This window comes from Orbicella faveolata, unplaced genomic scaffold (assembly GCF_042242905.1).
Source record: "Orbicella faveolata isolate gen_17 unplaced genomic scaffold, um_ofav_v1 contig_46, whole genome shotgun sequence".
In the NCBI taxonomy this organism is placed as follows: domain Eukaryota; kingdom Metazoa; phylum Cnidaria; class Anthozoa; order Scleractinia; family Merulinidae; genus Orbicella; species Orbicella faveolata.
The window spans coordinates 16,814,801-16,830,479 of NW_028301576.1; the positions used below are offsets into that span (position 1 = coordinate 16,814,801).

At 41.7% G+C, this 15,679-nt stretch overlaps 3 protein-coding genes and 1 long non-coding RNA gene across 4 annotated transcripts in view; 3 read left to right on the forward strand and 1 right to left on the reverse strand.

The window, feature by feature from the left end:
* LOC110040361 (uncharacterized) overlaps positions 1 to 15,679 on the forward strand; it is a 237,806-nt gene that overhangs the window by 72,838 nt on the left and 149,289 nt on the right. The window lies entirely within an intron of this gene.
* LOC149098670 (lactadherin-like) lies at positions 27 to 2,745 on the forward strand. The gene is made up of 3 exons (XM_089277919.1): positions 27 to 81; positions 180 to 511; positions 2,028 to 2,745. Exons 1-3 carry the CDS (start codon positions 27 to 29, stop codon positions 2,184 to 2,186), a joined length of 546 nt encoding a protein of 181 aa, XP_089134045.1. The 3' UTR covers positions 2,187 to 2,745.
* The window catches only part of LOC149098671 (uncharacterized), a 221,759-nt gene continuing 212,095 nt past the window's right edge, over positions 6,016 to 15,679 (reverse strand). Inside the window, exon 7 of the mRNA XM_089278330.1 lies at positions 6,016 to 9,573. Within this exon, the coding sequence (XP_089134456.1) occupies positions 9,325 to 9,573 (249 nt within the window). The 3' untranslated portion in view covers positions 6,016 to 9,324. The remainder of the gene's footprint in view (positions 9,574 to 15,679) is intronic.
* LOC149098672 (uncharacterized) lies at positions 14,096 to 15,635 on the forward strand. Its single transcript, XM_089278322.1, has one exon. It carries the CDS (start codon positions 14,112 to 14,114, stop codon positions 15,369 to 15,371), a length of 1,260 nt encoding a protein of 419 aa, XP_089134448.1. The 5' UTR covers positions 14,096 to 14,111; the 3' UTR covers positions 15,372 to 15,635.

Consider the following 15,679-nt stretch of genomic DNA (forward strand, 5'->3'; position numbering starts at 1 on the left):
AATAAGAAAGAAGTCTTCTCTTTTAGATGCAAGAGGCGATCTTATTTGTACAATTTGTGGATCGAGGCAAGCAAGTGATATGTAAAATACCATATATTTGGACGGCGGAAGAAACATTACCAGGACTGGATTGTCACTTACTACGCTCTTTTGCTTATAACAGTTGCATTTTTGTTTAGGCTCTCATTGCTCTATATCAATTGGAATTGAAGATGGTCGCATTCAAGACAGTGCAATGACGGCGTCATCTACTGCCAACAACAACCACGCTGCAAATCTCGCCCGTTTGATCATGAACCTTGTAGCCGCTTCAGGTAAAGTAGGCGCCTGGTGTGCCGAGGTGAATAACGTCAACCAATGGCTGCAGCTTGATCTTGGAACTCCCACGACCGTTACCAAAGTAGCAACACAAGGAAGACAAGATAATTCCAATTGGATAACCAGTTATTCCCTGTCTTACAGCCTTGCAGGTTCTTTCTGGGTTCAGTACACAGTGTGGGGTAGAAAGAAGGTAACCAACTGATTTTGGCTTTCAATTCATCCTTTCTGTGCTACTAAGTGTCGTCGTAGTACCTGATTATCGAAGCATTCAGAGTTCGCCAGTTTCCGTCCGTATACAAGGACAACCTACATGCACCGTTACAAACCCGTAGCATAAATAAGTTACAATAATTATTTACAGAGAAAGCCACATCAGCCTTTCCTGGCTTTCATGCAGGTCCACTATCCTAATCGAATTGGACTTTGGAGTGTTGGTTTTTGTGGAGGGAGGGAAACCGGAGAACTCTCAGAGCAAGGCGGGAACCAACAACAAACTCAACCGGCACATATGGCACCGGCCCGACCGAGTTTTAAGGTCCGGTAATACGGGCAACATTTTTCTTCAACTTGTCTCGCAACATTGTTGCATTGGAAGCTGAAACACATTGTTGCGCGTATTACCACGTTTGTGACCAACTTGTCTTGCAGCAAAAATACAGTGTTGCAAGTTGAGGCAACATGTTGCGCAAAGTAGACTTGAGTTCTACTTTCTGCAACAAATTTTAGTTTTGCTGCTCGTATTACCACCGAAGCTACAACTTGTCTCGCAACAAAATTGAATTCAATGCTTGTGATTGGCTGTCGCCAAGCGCGGCAAATAAAAAAACATGCGTACAAAGCGGACGGTGAAGGCGAGCCTGAATTCGAAGTAGACCGGTAACTCTCGGAAAGTCATAACTTTGTCCTTTACAAAGACCTCGAGGGCTATTATAGTCTTTGGGATACCTCGTTTGTCCCCTCAAAACAAGCAGGAAAAAAGTCAAAAGGCTTGGAAGAACTGTCGCAAAAATACAACTTTTCGCCTAGCTACCTGAAACGACACTGAGCTTCATACTGAGAGAACTTCGCTGGCACGGAAAATTAAGAAGAAAATGACGGCCAGAAGTCGAAGTGGAACTTCGTCGAAATGCTAAATTATATTAAAGAAGGCGCCATCTTTATTTACACACGATTAAGCAATTATACCTGTAGAATTCTGCAGACTTGCAACACTGTACATGTATTTTGCTGCGAGACAAGTTGGTCACAAACGTGGTAATACGCGCAACAATGTGTTTCAACTTGCAATGCAACAATGTTGCGAGGCAAGATGAAGGAAAATGTTGCCCGTATTACCGGACCGCAACAATCACACTATTATCTGTAGGAATGACGTCAGGTCTGCATCCCATAAATCCGGCCTAAATAGCTTATAGCTTGATATTGTAACAAATTATCAACAAGTGTCATAAAAGTCTTTGAAGAAACAGACGTTTCGGGTGTATAATCCTTCTTCAGTGTTCAAAAAACCGTTATACCGTTATCCCATAAATCCTGCCGCATATGACATTAGCTGACATTAATTACCACTCGATGTCAAACAGAATTAGCAGCGTGCCTCCAGCAAACAAGAATAGAGATTTGATGGAGACAGTTTGTAAACTTTATAACAACTATGTTAAATTATTTTATCCAGCTGCTATCTTATTATTTTTTTTTTTTTGCAGGTTTTTCGGGGCAACTTTGATCGGGACTCCATTGTTGCTCACCATATCTTTCCGCCATTCTATGCCCGTTTTGTCCGCATCCATCCGTTGAAATGGACCAACCATATCTGTGTGCGCACTGAGCTATACGGCTGTCCAATCAAGGTGAGAGTGGACTGAAGTAACCATAACTTAAGAATACATGCCTGGTTTCCTGAAATCACTTAAAATAACAACATGATGCTCGTGGTTTGATCTATCGCGGGGCACCTTGTATTCGTATGATCGAAGAACATTAGTACGTGCCGGGGGTGCACGGTTTATGGAATATCCTACTTACTTACATTTTGTCAAGCTAGTGAAAGCGTCAAGTTTCCTTTCTTTTCTTTTGAGTTCCATGCTTGTGGGTGAAACTAACACGTCAAAAGGCTATTCGTTCATTATTGGTCATCTCAAAAGCGCCCCTTTTCAGATACACAAATTACAAACTGTTGCGACGTTGCCCTTTCTGCCCACTTCAATATGGAAAGAAGGCAAGTCGATTTTTGAATCATACCTGGTTCAGGTCTTAAGCCCTAGCCAAATGGACTCGCAAGTAGTCGCACGTAGCCGCAAGTTGAACTCGTGTATTGGGTGACCAAACGAACTCACAAGTTTTCACGCAAATGCCATGAAAGTCGCAAAAAAAACAAAAACAAAAACAAATACAAAAACAAAAACAAAAACAAAAACAAAAACATTTCAAGCCTATTAGCTTTGTCCCGCGCGGCCAAAATCCTGTATTTCATTGGCTAATAGGTTGTTAGACAACTTTCCTTGACTTGGGTTGGGTGGTCAAACGGCGAAAAACTTGCGTCGACTTGCGGGCAAATTTGATCTCAACGAAATGAGCGCAAGTCATCGCAAGTCAACGCAAGTACACGCAAGGCCTGGCCAAACGCAGTCGCAAGTACACTCAAGTTTTCAACTTGCGTCTACTTGCAAGTCCGTTTGACCAGAACTTTAAACTATTGATCGAAAACAGTTTACGGGGGGATATAAGGTCTTTCATTCGGGTCCTATCGTGTGGTATCCCACAAGCTTCTGCTCTGGATTCCATCCTCTGTCTATTATCAGGGTGGTAAAGGAGGGGTATAGATCACGTTTCACGGAAAATAAAGCAGCCCTTTCACAATTCACGAAAAATACAGCATTGGCATTTCACGGTTCACGGAAAATAAAAGAGAACGTTTTGGAAAATCATGGTTCACGGCGACTATGGAAATCACGATTCACGAGGAAAAAAATGGCAACTTCACATTTCACAGGAAATAAAGAGGGCCGATCACGGCTCACGAAAATACTCTTTACCACCCTCTATTATGTACTCCACCCTTGCCTTATAATACAAGTGTCTTTTAATTTTTGTGAATTTTTCCCCCCAGAAAAATGATTCAAAACTTTAACAACAATAAAGTACAGAGACACTGTGCAACTTTCAAAAGCGTTTAGAAATGATAAATTTGAATCTCCGGTATCTTGAAGTAGTATATTTCATATGAGGGAGAACATTTTATCACATTTCCAAACACAGAGAAGAGAATTGAAAACAAGACTTGCAGCAAGTATTTTCTACCAAATTCGAGGGTTTTAGAAATGTGATGAGCCACTGTCTCAGTTGTTTGATATATTTTCTCAGTCGAAACTAAATAATTTTTCTTTCAGGGCATCTGAGGAAGAGAGAGGCTCAGTCAGGCGCTGCTGACACGGGAGACGGTGCAGTAACTTGAAGCACATGGAGTAGTTGTAGGGTTTTTGTTTGGAACATCTTCAAGTTCGTAGAGTATAGAATAAAGAGCTTTCCAAAATCAAAAACAGTTTATATCATTTCTTTGTAACTAAATTATAAATCGAGTCACTTTTATTTCGTAGCGTCCGCTACTATCGAGTTTACATTTGAGGCATTTTATTGCCCTGTTCTTGGGATTCACTTGGATGAACTTCAACTGGGTTATGCAGCAATTTGACAGTGATAGTTTGATACCAAGTTGTTGCCTTCTTTTAACTCTGTTTCAGGCGTTCGGTTAGTTTGAAACTTCTGGGAAAGCGACGGGAGAGAAAAGTGGGAAAAAGTGCCACGCTTTTTCACTGCTCCCCAAGTAATCGAACTAATGGATCACTACCCTTGTATATTTTCCCTCCCAACCCGCCACCCCTACTTCACTCCTCATAAATTAGCTAAGATATACACGTCATACACGTCTGTAACCAGCCATGGACTCCCATTTGAGAAGGGCTTATAATTTCCCAATCTTAATGAATGAAGATTAATTGCTTCTTATAAACAACATACTCAATTGCGGGCGAGCGTGTCAAAACATTCCCTGGCTATTTCAGACCAAAATGGTGAAAATCTACCATAATTAACGTGCCCCACATACCCATACAGCGTATACAAGGGAGTACCCCTCTCCCCCGAGTCAAAAGGTTTCTTTACCTTCACAACGAACGAAATCATAAAGATGACTGGACCTTAAAATGCAGCAAAATTTGAAAACGTCGTGCTGAGAAACAGATTACGCAGTGAATTTATATGGCAGGGGAAAAAATCTCACTCTCGGTGTCAAGTTGTGCTTACAAAACTCTCCGTACACTTAGCTGACATCTTCGTTGCTTTGAAAAATGTCTTACTATTCAGCTTTTGCGATTCATTATCAGCAATTTAAAAGCGTTTTTTTCTTTCAATCAATATCAAGAACTTCAAAATTTGTGCAAGCATATGCTTTATTTTCCGTCAACCTGTTATCGTATTACTCCCGCTAACATCCAACTTTCCCGTTTTAAATAGCGTAATTTATTTAGTACGTCCCAATGGTGATTTTTTTCCCCGAATATCGGGTGCCGCTAATGTCTTCAAAATGTAAACCTCTTACTATTCCCAGACCTGAAACACCAGCAACCTTGGTTACAGTGGTAACAACATCGGCGGAAATCTTCTTGGAGACGTGTATTTAGCCGTTCACGATGTAAAAAGAGGGGCGCGACGCGCGAGCATGGTAACAAGACAAAGCAATTCTGTCTTGTCCCCAAGCTTCTCTCCTTCGTCCAAGTCAATTCGTGTTGGATGCCCTTGTAGTTGTGGAACTGTTCCTCTGCCTCCTGAACATCAAGCCCTGTACTTCCTGTCTCGATCTTTTTGCCAACGAGGTGCAAGGTAGGCTCGATTTCCGTCGCTCTCTCGTGTCTGGTTTACGTTCCTCGGGGGAAGAGCGCGGGCTCCTTTCCCGATCACAGCGGTTGGTAATCGAGCTTAGCTCCCTTGAAGCGATGAAATATCCGTCTTGCGACTTTTATTTTTCATTTTGATCATAATTGTTTGTAACGAAAAGTATGAACAGGTAGATCTGTCGAGTCGCAACCGGAGACGGAATTGCGCACGTATGTGGGTTTACAACATATGCGTTAAAAATTATGGAGTCTGGAATTTTTTAAGGGTCTGAGTTTTCGAGACACTGGATGGTCTCGGTTTTTCAAGGGTCTGAAGTCTGAGTTTTCGAGACACCCACACAGCTGGTGCTGGTTTTGCGGTTTCGGAAAGGAGAGAATTTTATACGGTTTAGGTAAAAAAATATATGTATTATTGAATTTTATTTACAAATTTTCAGCACAAAAATTGATTTTCTTTTCAACATCTCAGCCTTGAGTTTATTCTTAAAATATTCTTAAAATTTTGCAAATTTCAACACCAATATTCTTATAAAATGTATCGTAATATAAAAGAGTGTATAACCATAAACGCTCTATTTAGCCTCCATCGTAATCTTCCCAGACGTATGGTCTTTAGATTTTTCCATCCCAAAGTGGTAATGCAATATTCAACATTGGCAGTAACAAAGCGAAGATCCGCCCCTACATCCATCATCTTTTCGAAACACATGGCTTCACTCGTCCCAATACTTTTCATTTTTATTTTGTCGTGTGCTCGTCCCAAACGCCCCTTCATTGTGGACAACAAACACAAGATGAACTCTTCCGCGAGTTAGACAAAACTCTTTATTGTGTTTGAGTGAAAGTAAATTACTTCGCAAAGGTGCCTACATACCTCTTTTGCAAAATATTCATCAGGCTAGCTAATTTTTGAAAGGTAATCTTGCCAGAGAGCTCTCAAACAACTGTACATTCATTTCTCTTTTCCCAATTGTTTAAATTATAAATACACAAAAATATGTTTCTAACCTATTTATAAATGGCCGCACAGGCATGCAATTAAGCAAGTCAAATCTACAAATAACTGATTTAGAAACTTTAATTTATGGTCAAGAAGGGTTCGACGAGACAGACATCTTAAAACTGACGTAGACGATGTTGTTTACAGCGATGTTACCACTAGAATTAATAGGAACAGCATCCTTGACTACAATAACTTAACTGGTATTTCACTACAGTTACTCCGACAAAATCTAAACAAAAATAATTAACAATTATTCACCGAAGTGGACGGGAAAAGTGGTGGATATTTACCGAACCGCAAAAGCGGCGAGGTAAATATCCATCACTTTCACCGACACTGAGGTGAATAATTGCTTTAGTATATACCACACAAGCTGAATAATTAGCTGACCAAAACGGTATTTTATGTGTGCCAAGCGGTTGGAAATTTTGAAATCTCTCGCGCCGGCTGCTTGGAGGTGAATAGTACTTGCTAATCACCTCCGAGTTAACCAATCAGAGCGCGCGAAAAGCACTATTCACTTGTGTGGTATATACTAATTTATGATATAAGCAAGTCAACTTAACACTATCACTAATAACTAATATTCTTTGAAAAACTACCATCAAAACGCTATGAAAAGGGAAAATATTTCCAAAGTTCATTTCATGAAAGAAAGTACAAGCTTCCTTTCCTAGTTTTCACTGACTGATGAAACATTCATGACGGAATGTTTGTGAGAACTGGAAAGACCTGTGGAAACACTCGTCCACGCCTCGTGTTTCCACAGCATTTTCGTTTTCTCAAACATCCACCCGTGTTCAATTTCTAAAATTCACAATGACAATGTTATCTTGACAACAGACGACATAATCTTTGACTGTCTCAATGTACTCTTCACCATCAAGTCTAATACTTACAACTTTAGCAGATAACGGTTTAATTGCCTGTGCAAAACGTAGTTACAAATTGGCAACGATCCAATATAATAAACTCTACATCCATTCAAATCATTTTGTTTAATGTTGCTACTGTGTTATTGAATCGCAAAGTGACCAACACTTTCTTTTTACGCCAGACCTTTCATCATTACAGTTTTCACCTACATTACGTGCAAAAAATTTCGGATGATTTTAATTTCAAAGCAGCTAGTTTCCTTTATGGAGAGAACTCTAACTGAGACACTGCTTCAGATACCAATCGGCTTAGACAGAATTTTCCCTATTTTCCCGTCGATGTATCTGTAAAACCTTGAAGATGCAGGTAAAATATCATTTTCACAGATGTTGTTTCAGTCTAAAACGTGTTTTGCAGGCGTAAATTTACGTTAGCTATGTTTCAAGCAAGTGTCCAAAATTAAACGTTCGAAAATGAAACGTCCGAAATTTTTTGCGAGTTATTTATCCTCGGTTCATCGTTAATTCACACGGGCATTTATTAACCATTCTTCCTGTTTGTAAAACATTGGCTTGAGAAATAAGCGACGATGACATTGAAACGTCGAAGATTATGTATTAAATGAAATATTCTCTTTGCCATCTCCTTAGCTTTAAATCACACACTTTAACAAGGTACAGGTCCTTATTTTCACGACAAAGTGCGAAATGAAAAGATGCTTTAAGATTAGCAAATGCACAATGTTAGGCTTGGTTGAAACACCGCGCTATCGTCATATCGAATTCAGTCCCCTGCAGTAAAAAGATGGCGGCTCTACATTTTACCACAATACGCTGAGAACTAAACACAGTCAGAAAAACCAACCACAGACATATTTTTGCGGCATTCGTTCGTATACTAACACATCGTGTGAAGGTTTGACTAAGTTTACAGAACTTTTCTGTACGTTTTTTACGGTTTTCGTCCGTCAACAAGTATGGATAAATGTACTCAGGGTCGCCATCGTTTAGTGAAATGGCCTAGCTCACCAAGAGTCTGTCCGTTACTCAGTGGTTAGAGCGCACGACCGGTATCTGGGAGGTCATGGGTTAGAATCCACAGTCATGCAAAGCTGAACTTAATTCATCAATGGAGTTCTCCATGATGAAAGCACGGCGCTTGAACCAGGCCGTAAGCAACATAACATCAAATGAACATCCTGCACGCCCAAATACAAACTGACAGAAAACAGTTTAAAGATCTTGAATTGAAGCTTTCGGAAGAAACAAATGTAATGATTTAACAACTGTCACAGACAGTGGACTCTCACATTAAATTAGAGCTAAAACAAGTTATCTTACCCACAATGATTTATCTTGTTTGTCAGGTGAACATTTTTAACTTTGAAAACGCGTTCATCTGGGGCGGGGACTAGAAAAGAAAATCTACGGGGTTTGGGAAAGATTCGGTCAGCATGTACAGAGGATCGCGGGCGCACCGAAACACCCACGTCTGGAAAATAAGCTTGGGTCTCATGCTATGATCACCCAATTGTTTCCCGAGAATGATAAACTTTCTCAGTTCCGAGAAGTGTCCAGCAGACATCGCAAAAGCAAGACATGCATGTGAAATAAGCAATGTCTGTAAGATAACTATTTTCATTTCTATTTTGATGTGACATCTCCCTGTGCTTACATTGTTTCGCGTCATCATGGTTTTCCTGTGTTAGATTACATTACTCAGTCTCAGTCCTACACGCCTTAGACACAGCGGTCAAATGAATGCCACTTCGGACTTCCGATTTTCATTGCCTTGAAATGTTCAAGTCTGTCTGAGAATCTCACATAAAATACAACGACACAGAACAAAAATATGAGCCGACAAAACTGGTAGACAACAATTATCAAATTATGTGTGCACATTTGGCGTTCAAAGCGTTCGATTTCAGTAGTTTTTGCTTCAAAGTAAAGGATTTTAAAACAGATTGAGAGACTTTGCACTTGTCAGCGTCAGTTTTGGCGGGAATTGTGCACGCGCAGTACACTTGACCACTGTGCTAAGACATAACTGACATAAATGTACCCATACTACCTTAAGGTCTAGGTGTGTGAAGTTCTTACAGTTCGTGATGCTCTGCTCCTTTTGTTGAGCACATGACCATTTGCTCCGTTCCAGTCTCTTGCTGGTCCTCTTGTTCAGTCTCTTGTGCAGTTTATGTTAGCCTATTGTTACAGCAACCGATAAAATCTGATTCTAATCACCAGGCCCCTGGTCGTCTTCTGATTCACTTGATGTCCCAGTCTCCAGCTCGTCTTCTGATTCAATTGATGTCCCAGTCTCCAGCTCGTCTTCTGATTCACTTGATGTCCCAGTCTCCAGCTCGTCTTCTGATTCACTTGATGTCCCAGTCTCCAGTTCGTCTTCTGATTTCCAGTAGCCCTCAGATGTCCAGGAGTCCTCAGATGGCCATTCATGGTCAGGTTTGGGGCTCCCATCACGCTCCTGTTATAAATCACAAAATATTGTCAAACACCATCGTCTCTATCCACACACACCAGCCATTAGTTGCTGACCAAAGCTTTGTGGGCTCAATAAAATCTGTACTCGTTCACCCTTTTTTAGTTTTTTACATTAGGTAATTTCCAGAGAAAAATACTCTTCCTTCAACACTGAAAAAAAAGCCTATCAGCTTTTCGGTTGAAACGCTTTCTACAAAGTAAAGAATCCTTAATTTACATTTCCTTAAAAAGTGCTTCAGATTCAATTATTAATTATTGACATTTAGAGGTATGGCAGAGCCACACTGATTACATTAATATTATCATAAAAGTCAGCTAGATCTTCACATCCCTCACGAACTCTTGAAGACATTTTGTTAAGTCCACACTTCTGTCGGTGCGCCACATAATTATAGTGAGTTATAGTTCATCAATCCCTTTCCCTAATTAGTGTTTACTTAAAGCTGCTATAACTACAAGTTATTTTCTAACAACCAATCCAATAGGAAAAGGATGTAGAGTTAATACGGCTGTTTGTTTGTCTCAAAAGGTTTTTGCCGCTGTTTAGTCGGAAGGGATTCAGATCAAAGTTAGTTCACGAAAGGCCAGAATAAAAAATGCAAAACCCGGCGTACTATAGATATCTGCGACAGAAGATGCTTTCAGAACGTTTTGCACTGTGAGGAGGATGTCTTTGGTCATCAAACCACACGGGTGAAGCGTACTATAATCGGAGTGGATTGGGAATTGTCTAACAAGATGCAAGCCACTATCTTTGTATTGCCTGCAAGCAATAAACTAAGTTGGAATTTATTTATCAGCCTTTTCAATAACTTTTGAATTAGGTGACTGAGATAATCTAAATGAGGCAGCTGATGAGACCGAGGACGAGGATTTTGTGTCACAGGGGAGGGTGGATGAGAGGGTCTTCAGTTCCACTTCCCGTTCATGAAGCAGCCTGTGTTCTTGAAGTGTGTGAATGTAGTAGATCAACTTGTTTTCCCAAACGGAGTCAATTTAAGAAGATCAAAAATTGGTAAGCTATATTTTTGTTCTTTCGTTTAGAAAATGGAAAAGGTCAAAAACCTGATTTGACACTAATAGGAACTGTCCTAAACTTGTCTAAAGTTCTAGATGCATTCAAGAAAGCCAGTCTCCTTCTCAGACCTTTTCAGCGTCAGTCCCACACTTTCAACAGTAGGGGCGGGGGGGGGGGGGGGGGGGGTAGGGTGGTGCTGACCCCTTTTAAACATCTGCAAAGGAGAATAGAAGCGAGCCGTACTGGATCAAAAAGCCCTTCACCACCTGGATGTTGTGCCGTGGGCGAATTTCCGACACGCTGTTCTTTAGTTTTGGGAAGAAAGTTGACGAGTCGGTGAAGACATCACTTCCAAAACAGACTTTCACAAATTTGCCCTCTGTTATGTCACAGGCCTCAGTAATTGACTCGCGTGTCTATCAAAATTTTCTTAGCATAAATAGATTTATTTCAGACACGTTCGTTGAAGACTTTTCTGGCGACAAAATGTTGACGAATCGGAAAAGAAGTCTGAAAAAGGCTTTAAAAATTTGTCATCTCTGTTACGCCATGGGCTCTTATACTTGTGCGTGATTCAATTCTACCTGTTACCATCCCCCCCGGGAAACCCCTGGGACATGTGCCCTGGGGAATGCCCGGGGTAGGATGGTAACAGGTGGAATTGAACCTCGCATCGCATCGGCTCTTGTTTACGGTGGTCTTGTCCCGAGGGTAGGGAGCCGGGCAAATCAAAAAATTGCTTTGTGCTCGTGGTTTATCAAACGCAATGGCGACGCACCGCTTGCCGGACGTAGAGAGTTTTTCTGTAGAAAAGCCGCTAGTTTGTTTTGGCTTGGTTGGAACAAAACAATCTTTCTCAATTAAAGCCCATATTTGAAGGTAAGTTTATTTAATAAAAACATAAAATCAAAAGTTATACATTATTACAGATCGACCACCTGTATATTGAGTACAATTTTTGTTAGTCTTCTGATCATATTCCACCTTATTTGTTTGAAGAAAGTCAGAGTTTTAGTAACAGCTTTTTCACTTTGAAACATTATACATGACTCAATATTTTCTTTACTTTTTTGGATCGTCAATGTTGTATGGAATATAAATCAGTTCTTTTTTCAATAAATGGTATATAGTTTACTCAACATAGTATCCTTCGTTCAGTTAACTCTAGAAAAGCGTTGCGTTCTTGACAAAACGTATGTTTTTGTTATTGCACAGAAACCAATATTGCCACCCTTATTGCACATACAGACATAGTTAAGGTAGATCTGAGTCCCGGGACGTTTTCGTGCCTGGGGACGGGGAATAAGCCGCTAAGTAATGTCTAATCCTACCCGGGGAATGCCCGGGGTAGGATGGTAACAGGTGGAATTGAACCTCGCATTGGCTCTTGGTGGATGTTTGAAGGCGCAGTGATGTGGAAAGAAAAAACACTGAAATACAAAGCAAAGGATTTCCTTTCCAAAAGAGAAGTTAAAGAAAAGTTTAAGAGATATGATTAACTTACTAAATCTTGTCCATTACATCGTCGAAGCCAAGACAGTTTGTTCACATTAAAAAACACTATCTGTCTAAAACACTGATTCCAAGAGTTGTGTTCTGTGTCCGCCCAGGATTGGCTCTTGGCGGATGTTCGAGTTCTCTTTCAAAGTAAAATAAGCACCAGTAAAATTTCCGACCACTATCAAAACTTAAACGCGCGCTAGAACCACATTCGATGAGTGGTTCCTGTTCAAGCCACAGAAGGAAACCATGCGATTACATGTTAGTTGATTTTATTTTTCAAAACTTGAAACAAGGTTCTACGCTTCATTTAAATGGCTTCCTTTGTATCTGTTTTAGTTTTTAAATGCGTGTTCGTACGTTTAGAACCTCATCGCTCGTAGTAATTCCTCTGAAAACTTCACTAACGCTTATTTTTATTTGCACTAAAACCAAACTTTTCCACCACGTGGTTCACTACAAGCGTCAGTAATTTACGGCAACACTTAACTTTAACTACTTAATAACCGAGAGTGAGGTCGTTACGGGAAATTCTCAAACTGAGGCCTTAGCGTATTGACCGAGCGATAGCGAGGTCAATGCAGTAGGCTGAGGCTTGAGATTTTCCCGTAACGACCGAACGGTCGAGGTTATTAAGTTGTTTATTATATGGCTCATGAATTAAAGAAAAGAAAAAATTATGCGAGCGGAAGTCGTCAATTTACATCCGGCGATGCGCGTGTTTACCGATTCATTCATCGTCTCAAACCCAGGGTAAAACTATACAGTCAGTGAACTTCACCACTGTATTACGTCTTCCGTTAAAAGCACACATTTCTTTACGGGAAAAATGATTGTCCCAGCCTCAAAACGGTATTTTAGTATCGTGGTGCCACAACTTGATGGGGGAGTTTTTCCGACTTTTGTGGCGAAACGTCAACGCTTATAGAAAAGACAGAAAGTGCTTCAAAATAGTCCAAACAAATGGTCTTTCGGTGAAAGAAAATACTAATGCTTCAGAATGCACTGCTCAGAATAACTCGATCTTCACATTCGCTTTCGACAACATATCTTCGCCTTCTTCATTCTGGGATTTATAGATGAACTTTTCAAGCCTTCTGAACGTCTAAAACTTCCTGCAGTTATCAGAAACACTGCTACTGACCGAAACCGCCCGATTGTGTACATCTGATGATCCTGGAAGCTGATTTACTGATTTGCTTGTGTTAAAGCGAGGGAATCTATTTGACGAGAACTGTGACGGAGTTCAATATTTCGGTAATTGTTGTGACTAAGATGATAACTTATAAGTTTCTTCGTGGTGTTCTGCTCAGGATGCATGACAGATCTGTCGATGGTGTTTTTCCCTTAGCGATTTCGGCAAACTTTGATTGTTTTTCACTACTGCCCGCCAAGGTTACCGGCTGGTACGTCAAAAACGACTTCTATATAAATTTTATTAAGGAAAAATCTACACTTTTAGCTAATCGGAATTAAATTTACTTTCTCTCACTGTTTTTAATCGGCTTTCATGGTTTCAATGCGCTTGAATTTTCAGAGCTGCGCTCTTCCTAATTTGCATAATCCGTAATCGGCCCGTGGGCATTACGGCTGCATAATGACCGCTCAGATCTCGCTCTTAGCCAATCAGAGCGCGCGTTATATCGGCCACAAGCCAAAGCCATATAATAATAAATATTAAATGTGGCTAAATATCATTTAAGCAAGGTTAAACTCGAGCTAATGCAGCCAGCTAGTGTGCCCATCCAGCTAATATCATTTAGGCAAGTTAAATATGAGCTTATGCAGCCAGCGGTTTCCGTGTTTGGGAGTACGTGACCTGTGGGGCGGCCTTCAGGGGTTTTGCAGGGGTTTATGGTTCATTGCATAATATTGTTGTAGTGTTTTCTGCTGATTGTTGCGGATCAGTTGCACTGCTTTGCTTGCGAATCATTGCGGATTCTTGCCTCTTCGTTGCCTTTGTTCTCTTTCAAGAACTGTTGTCTATCATTGTTTATACGATAATGACGGCCAGGTCAACCCGTAACAGTCAAGCGGCGGCCTTCGATGCCATTGTTTCTGTTGCTGAAACGACTCGACCACGTCCCAATGATGCAAATCTCCCTCCATCAACTTCACAGACGCCGGTCGTTCCTTCGACGTCTCAAGCTCAGCCTGTTGATCAGCCTTCTCCCGCTTTCTTGGCATCGGTTATCAATGCGGTCAAGCAAGCCCTCGCGGCCGAGCAAGCTTCAAATTTGCCATTGACGCCTCCAGTTTCTTCATTCACGAGTGTGCCGGAGGCGGCCATGCCTGGGGGCGTTCCCCCATCGTCTCTATCTTCTGGCCAGCTAGATGCTCAAGTCTCAGCCCTGGCAGCCTCTGGCGTTGGCTTTCCGCCAGTTTCGGCGGTCGCTGCGAGCGCTACGGCGCAAGGTAGGCCCAATTTTGTTGTGCCTTCTTTTGTTTCTACGTTTGCCTCGCCAATACCCGCACTCGCAACTTCTTTGTCCAATTCCGCTATTGGGACGGCGTCGCTCGCTCTCGGCGGTGTTTCTTCGCCGGCCCAGTCGCCTATACTGCATCAGGCTTTCGTGGTTGGCCCTGGGTTTTCGCCCATTCCAGCGAAGCTCGTAAGCCAGATTGTGGCTGGGAAGTTTGTAGAGCTGAACGAGCTGCTTTCGGTTAACATAGTTTCAACTGAGTCCGAGCCTCAGTTGCTGCTCGACGGTCGGTTGGTGCTAACTTCGACACCTAAAAAACCTAAATGGCGCATTGAGGATATATCGAGTTGGCTGGAGGCTTTCTCAGTGTACAGCCTCATTTTGTCGTCCCACTTCCCTCAGCGGTGGAGGGATTTGCTGCAATACCAGCTTTTGATTCTCCGCACATATCGCCAGTTCGCCGGTCGGGTTTGGTTGGCGTATGATCGGGCCTTCCGCGAATACGCTGCCGCAACGAACTTGACGGACTGGTCGGCCATAAATGTCCAGTTGTTTAATTTCCACGCGGCTGGGGCCTCTGTCCGTCCTGGCCGTGAATTGTCAGATGAATCCACGGAGCCACATGGAGCTGCGTCTTCCCACATTATTTGCAAATCGTGGAACCGAGGCCGTTGTGTTGCTCCTTCTTCATCATGCCGTTTTGCACACAAATGCTCCAGCTGCTTTGGTCCGCACCGCGTTGGAGCTTGCCCTGGCGAGCCACCAAGCCAGTCCCGAGCTTCTCCCAAACGGCAAGCTGACTCTTCTCCTTCTCGCTCGAGCAGCAAGTCCAGGCGCTAAGCGATTGAAGTAGTAGACTTTAATACTTGTCATTAGGCCCTCCCATACTGTTTTGACTTTGCTGTTAGAGTGGATGACTTCTAGCTGCAGGTTTAGGTGCGAATAGACACTATCAGATTGTTGCTTGTCATTTGCCGCGTTATGTTTGTTATTTCCCACCACACTATGTTGTTGTTCGTTCGTTTTAGGGGGGCATATTTACCACTTGTATTTTTTTTTTTTTGACCTTTTGTGCTTGAATTAAATCTAGTCGCTTCAGTTTTATTTTCGTGGCATTTGTTATTTACCAGGTTGTGCATCAATTAGGG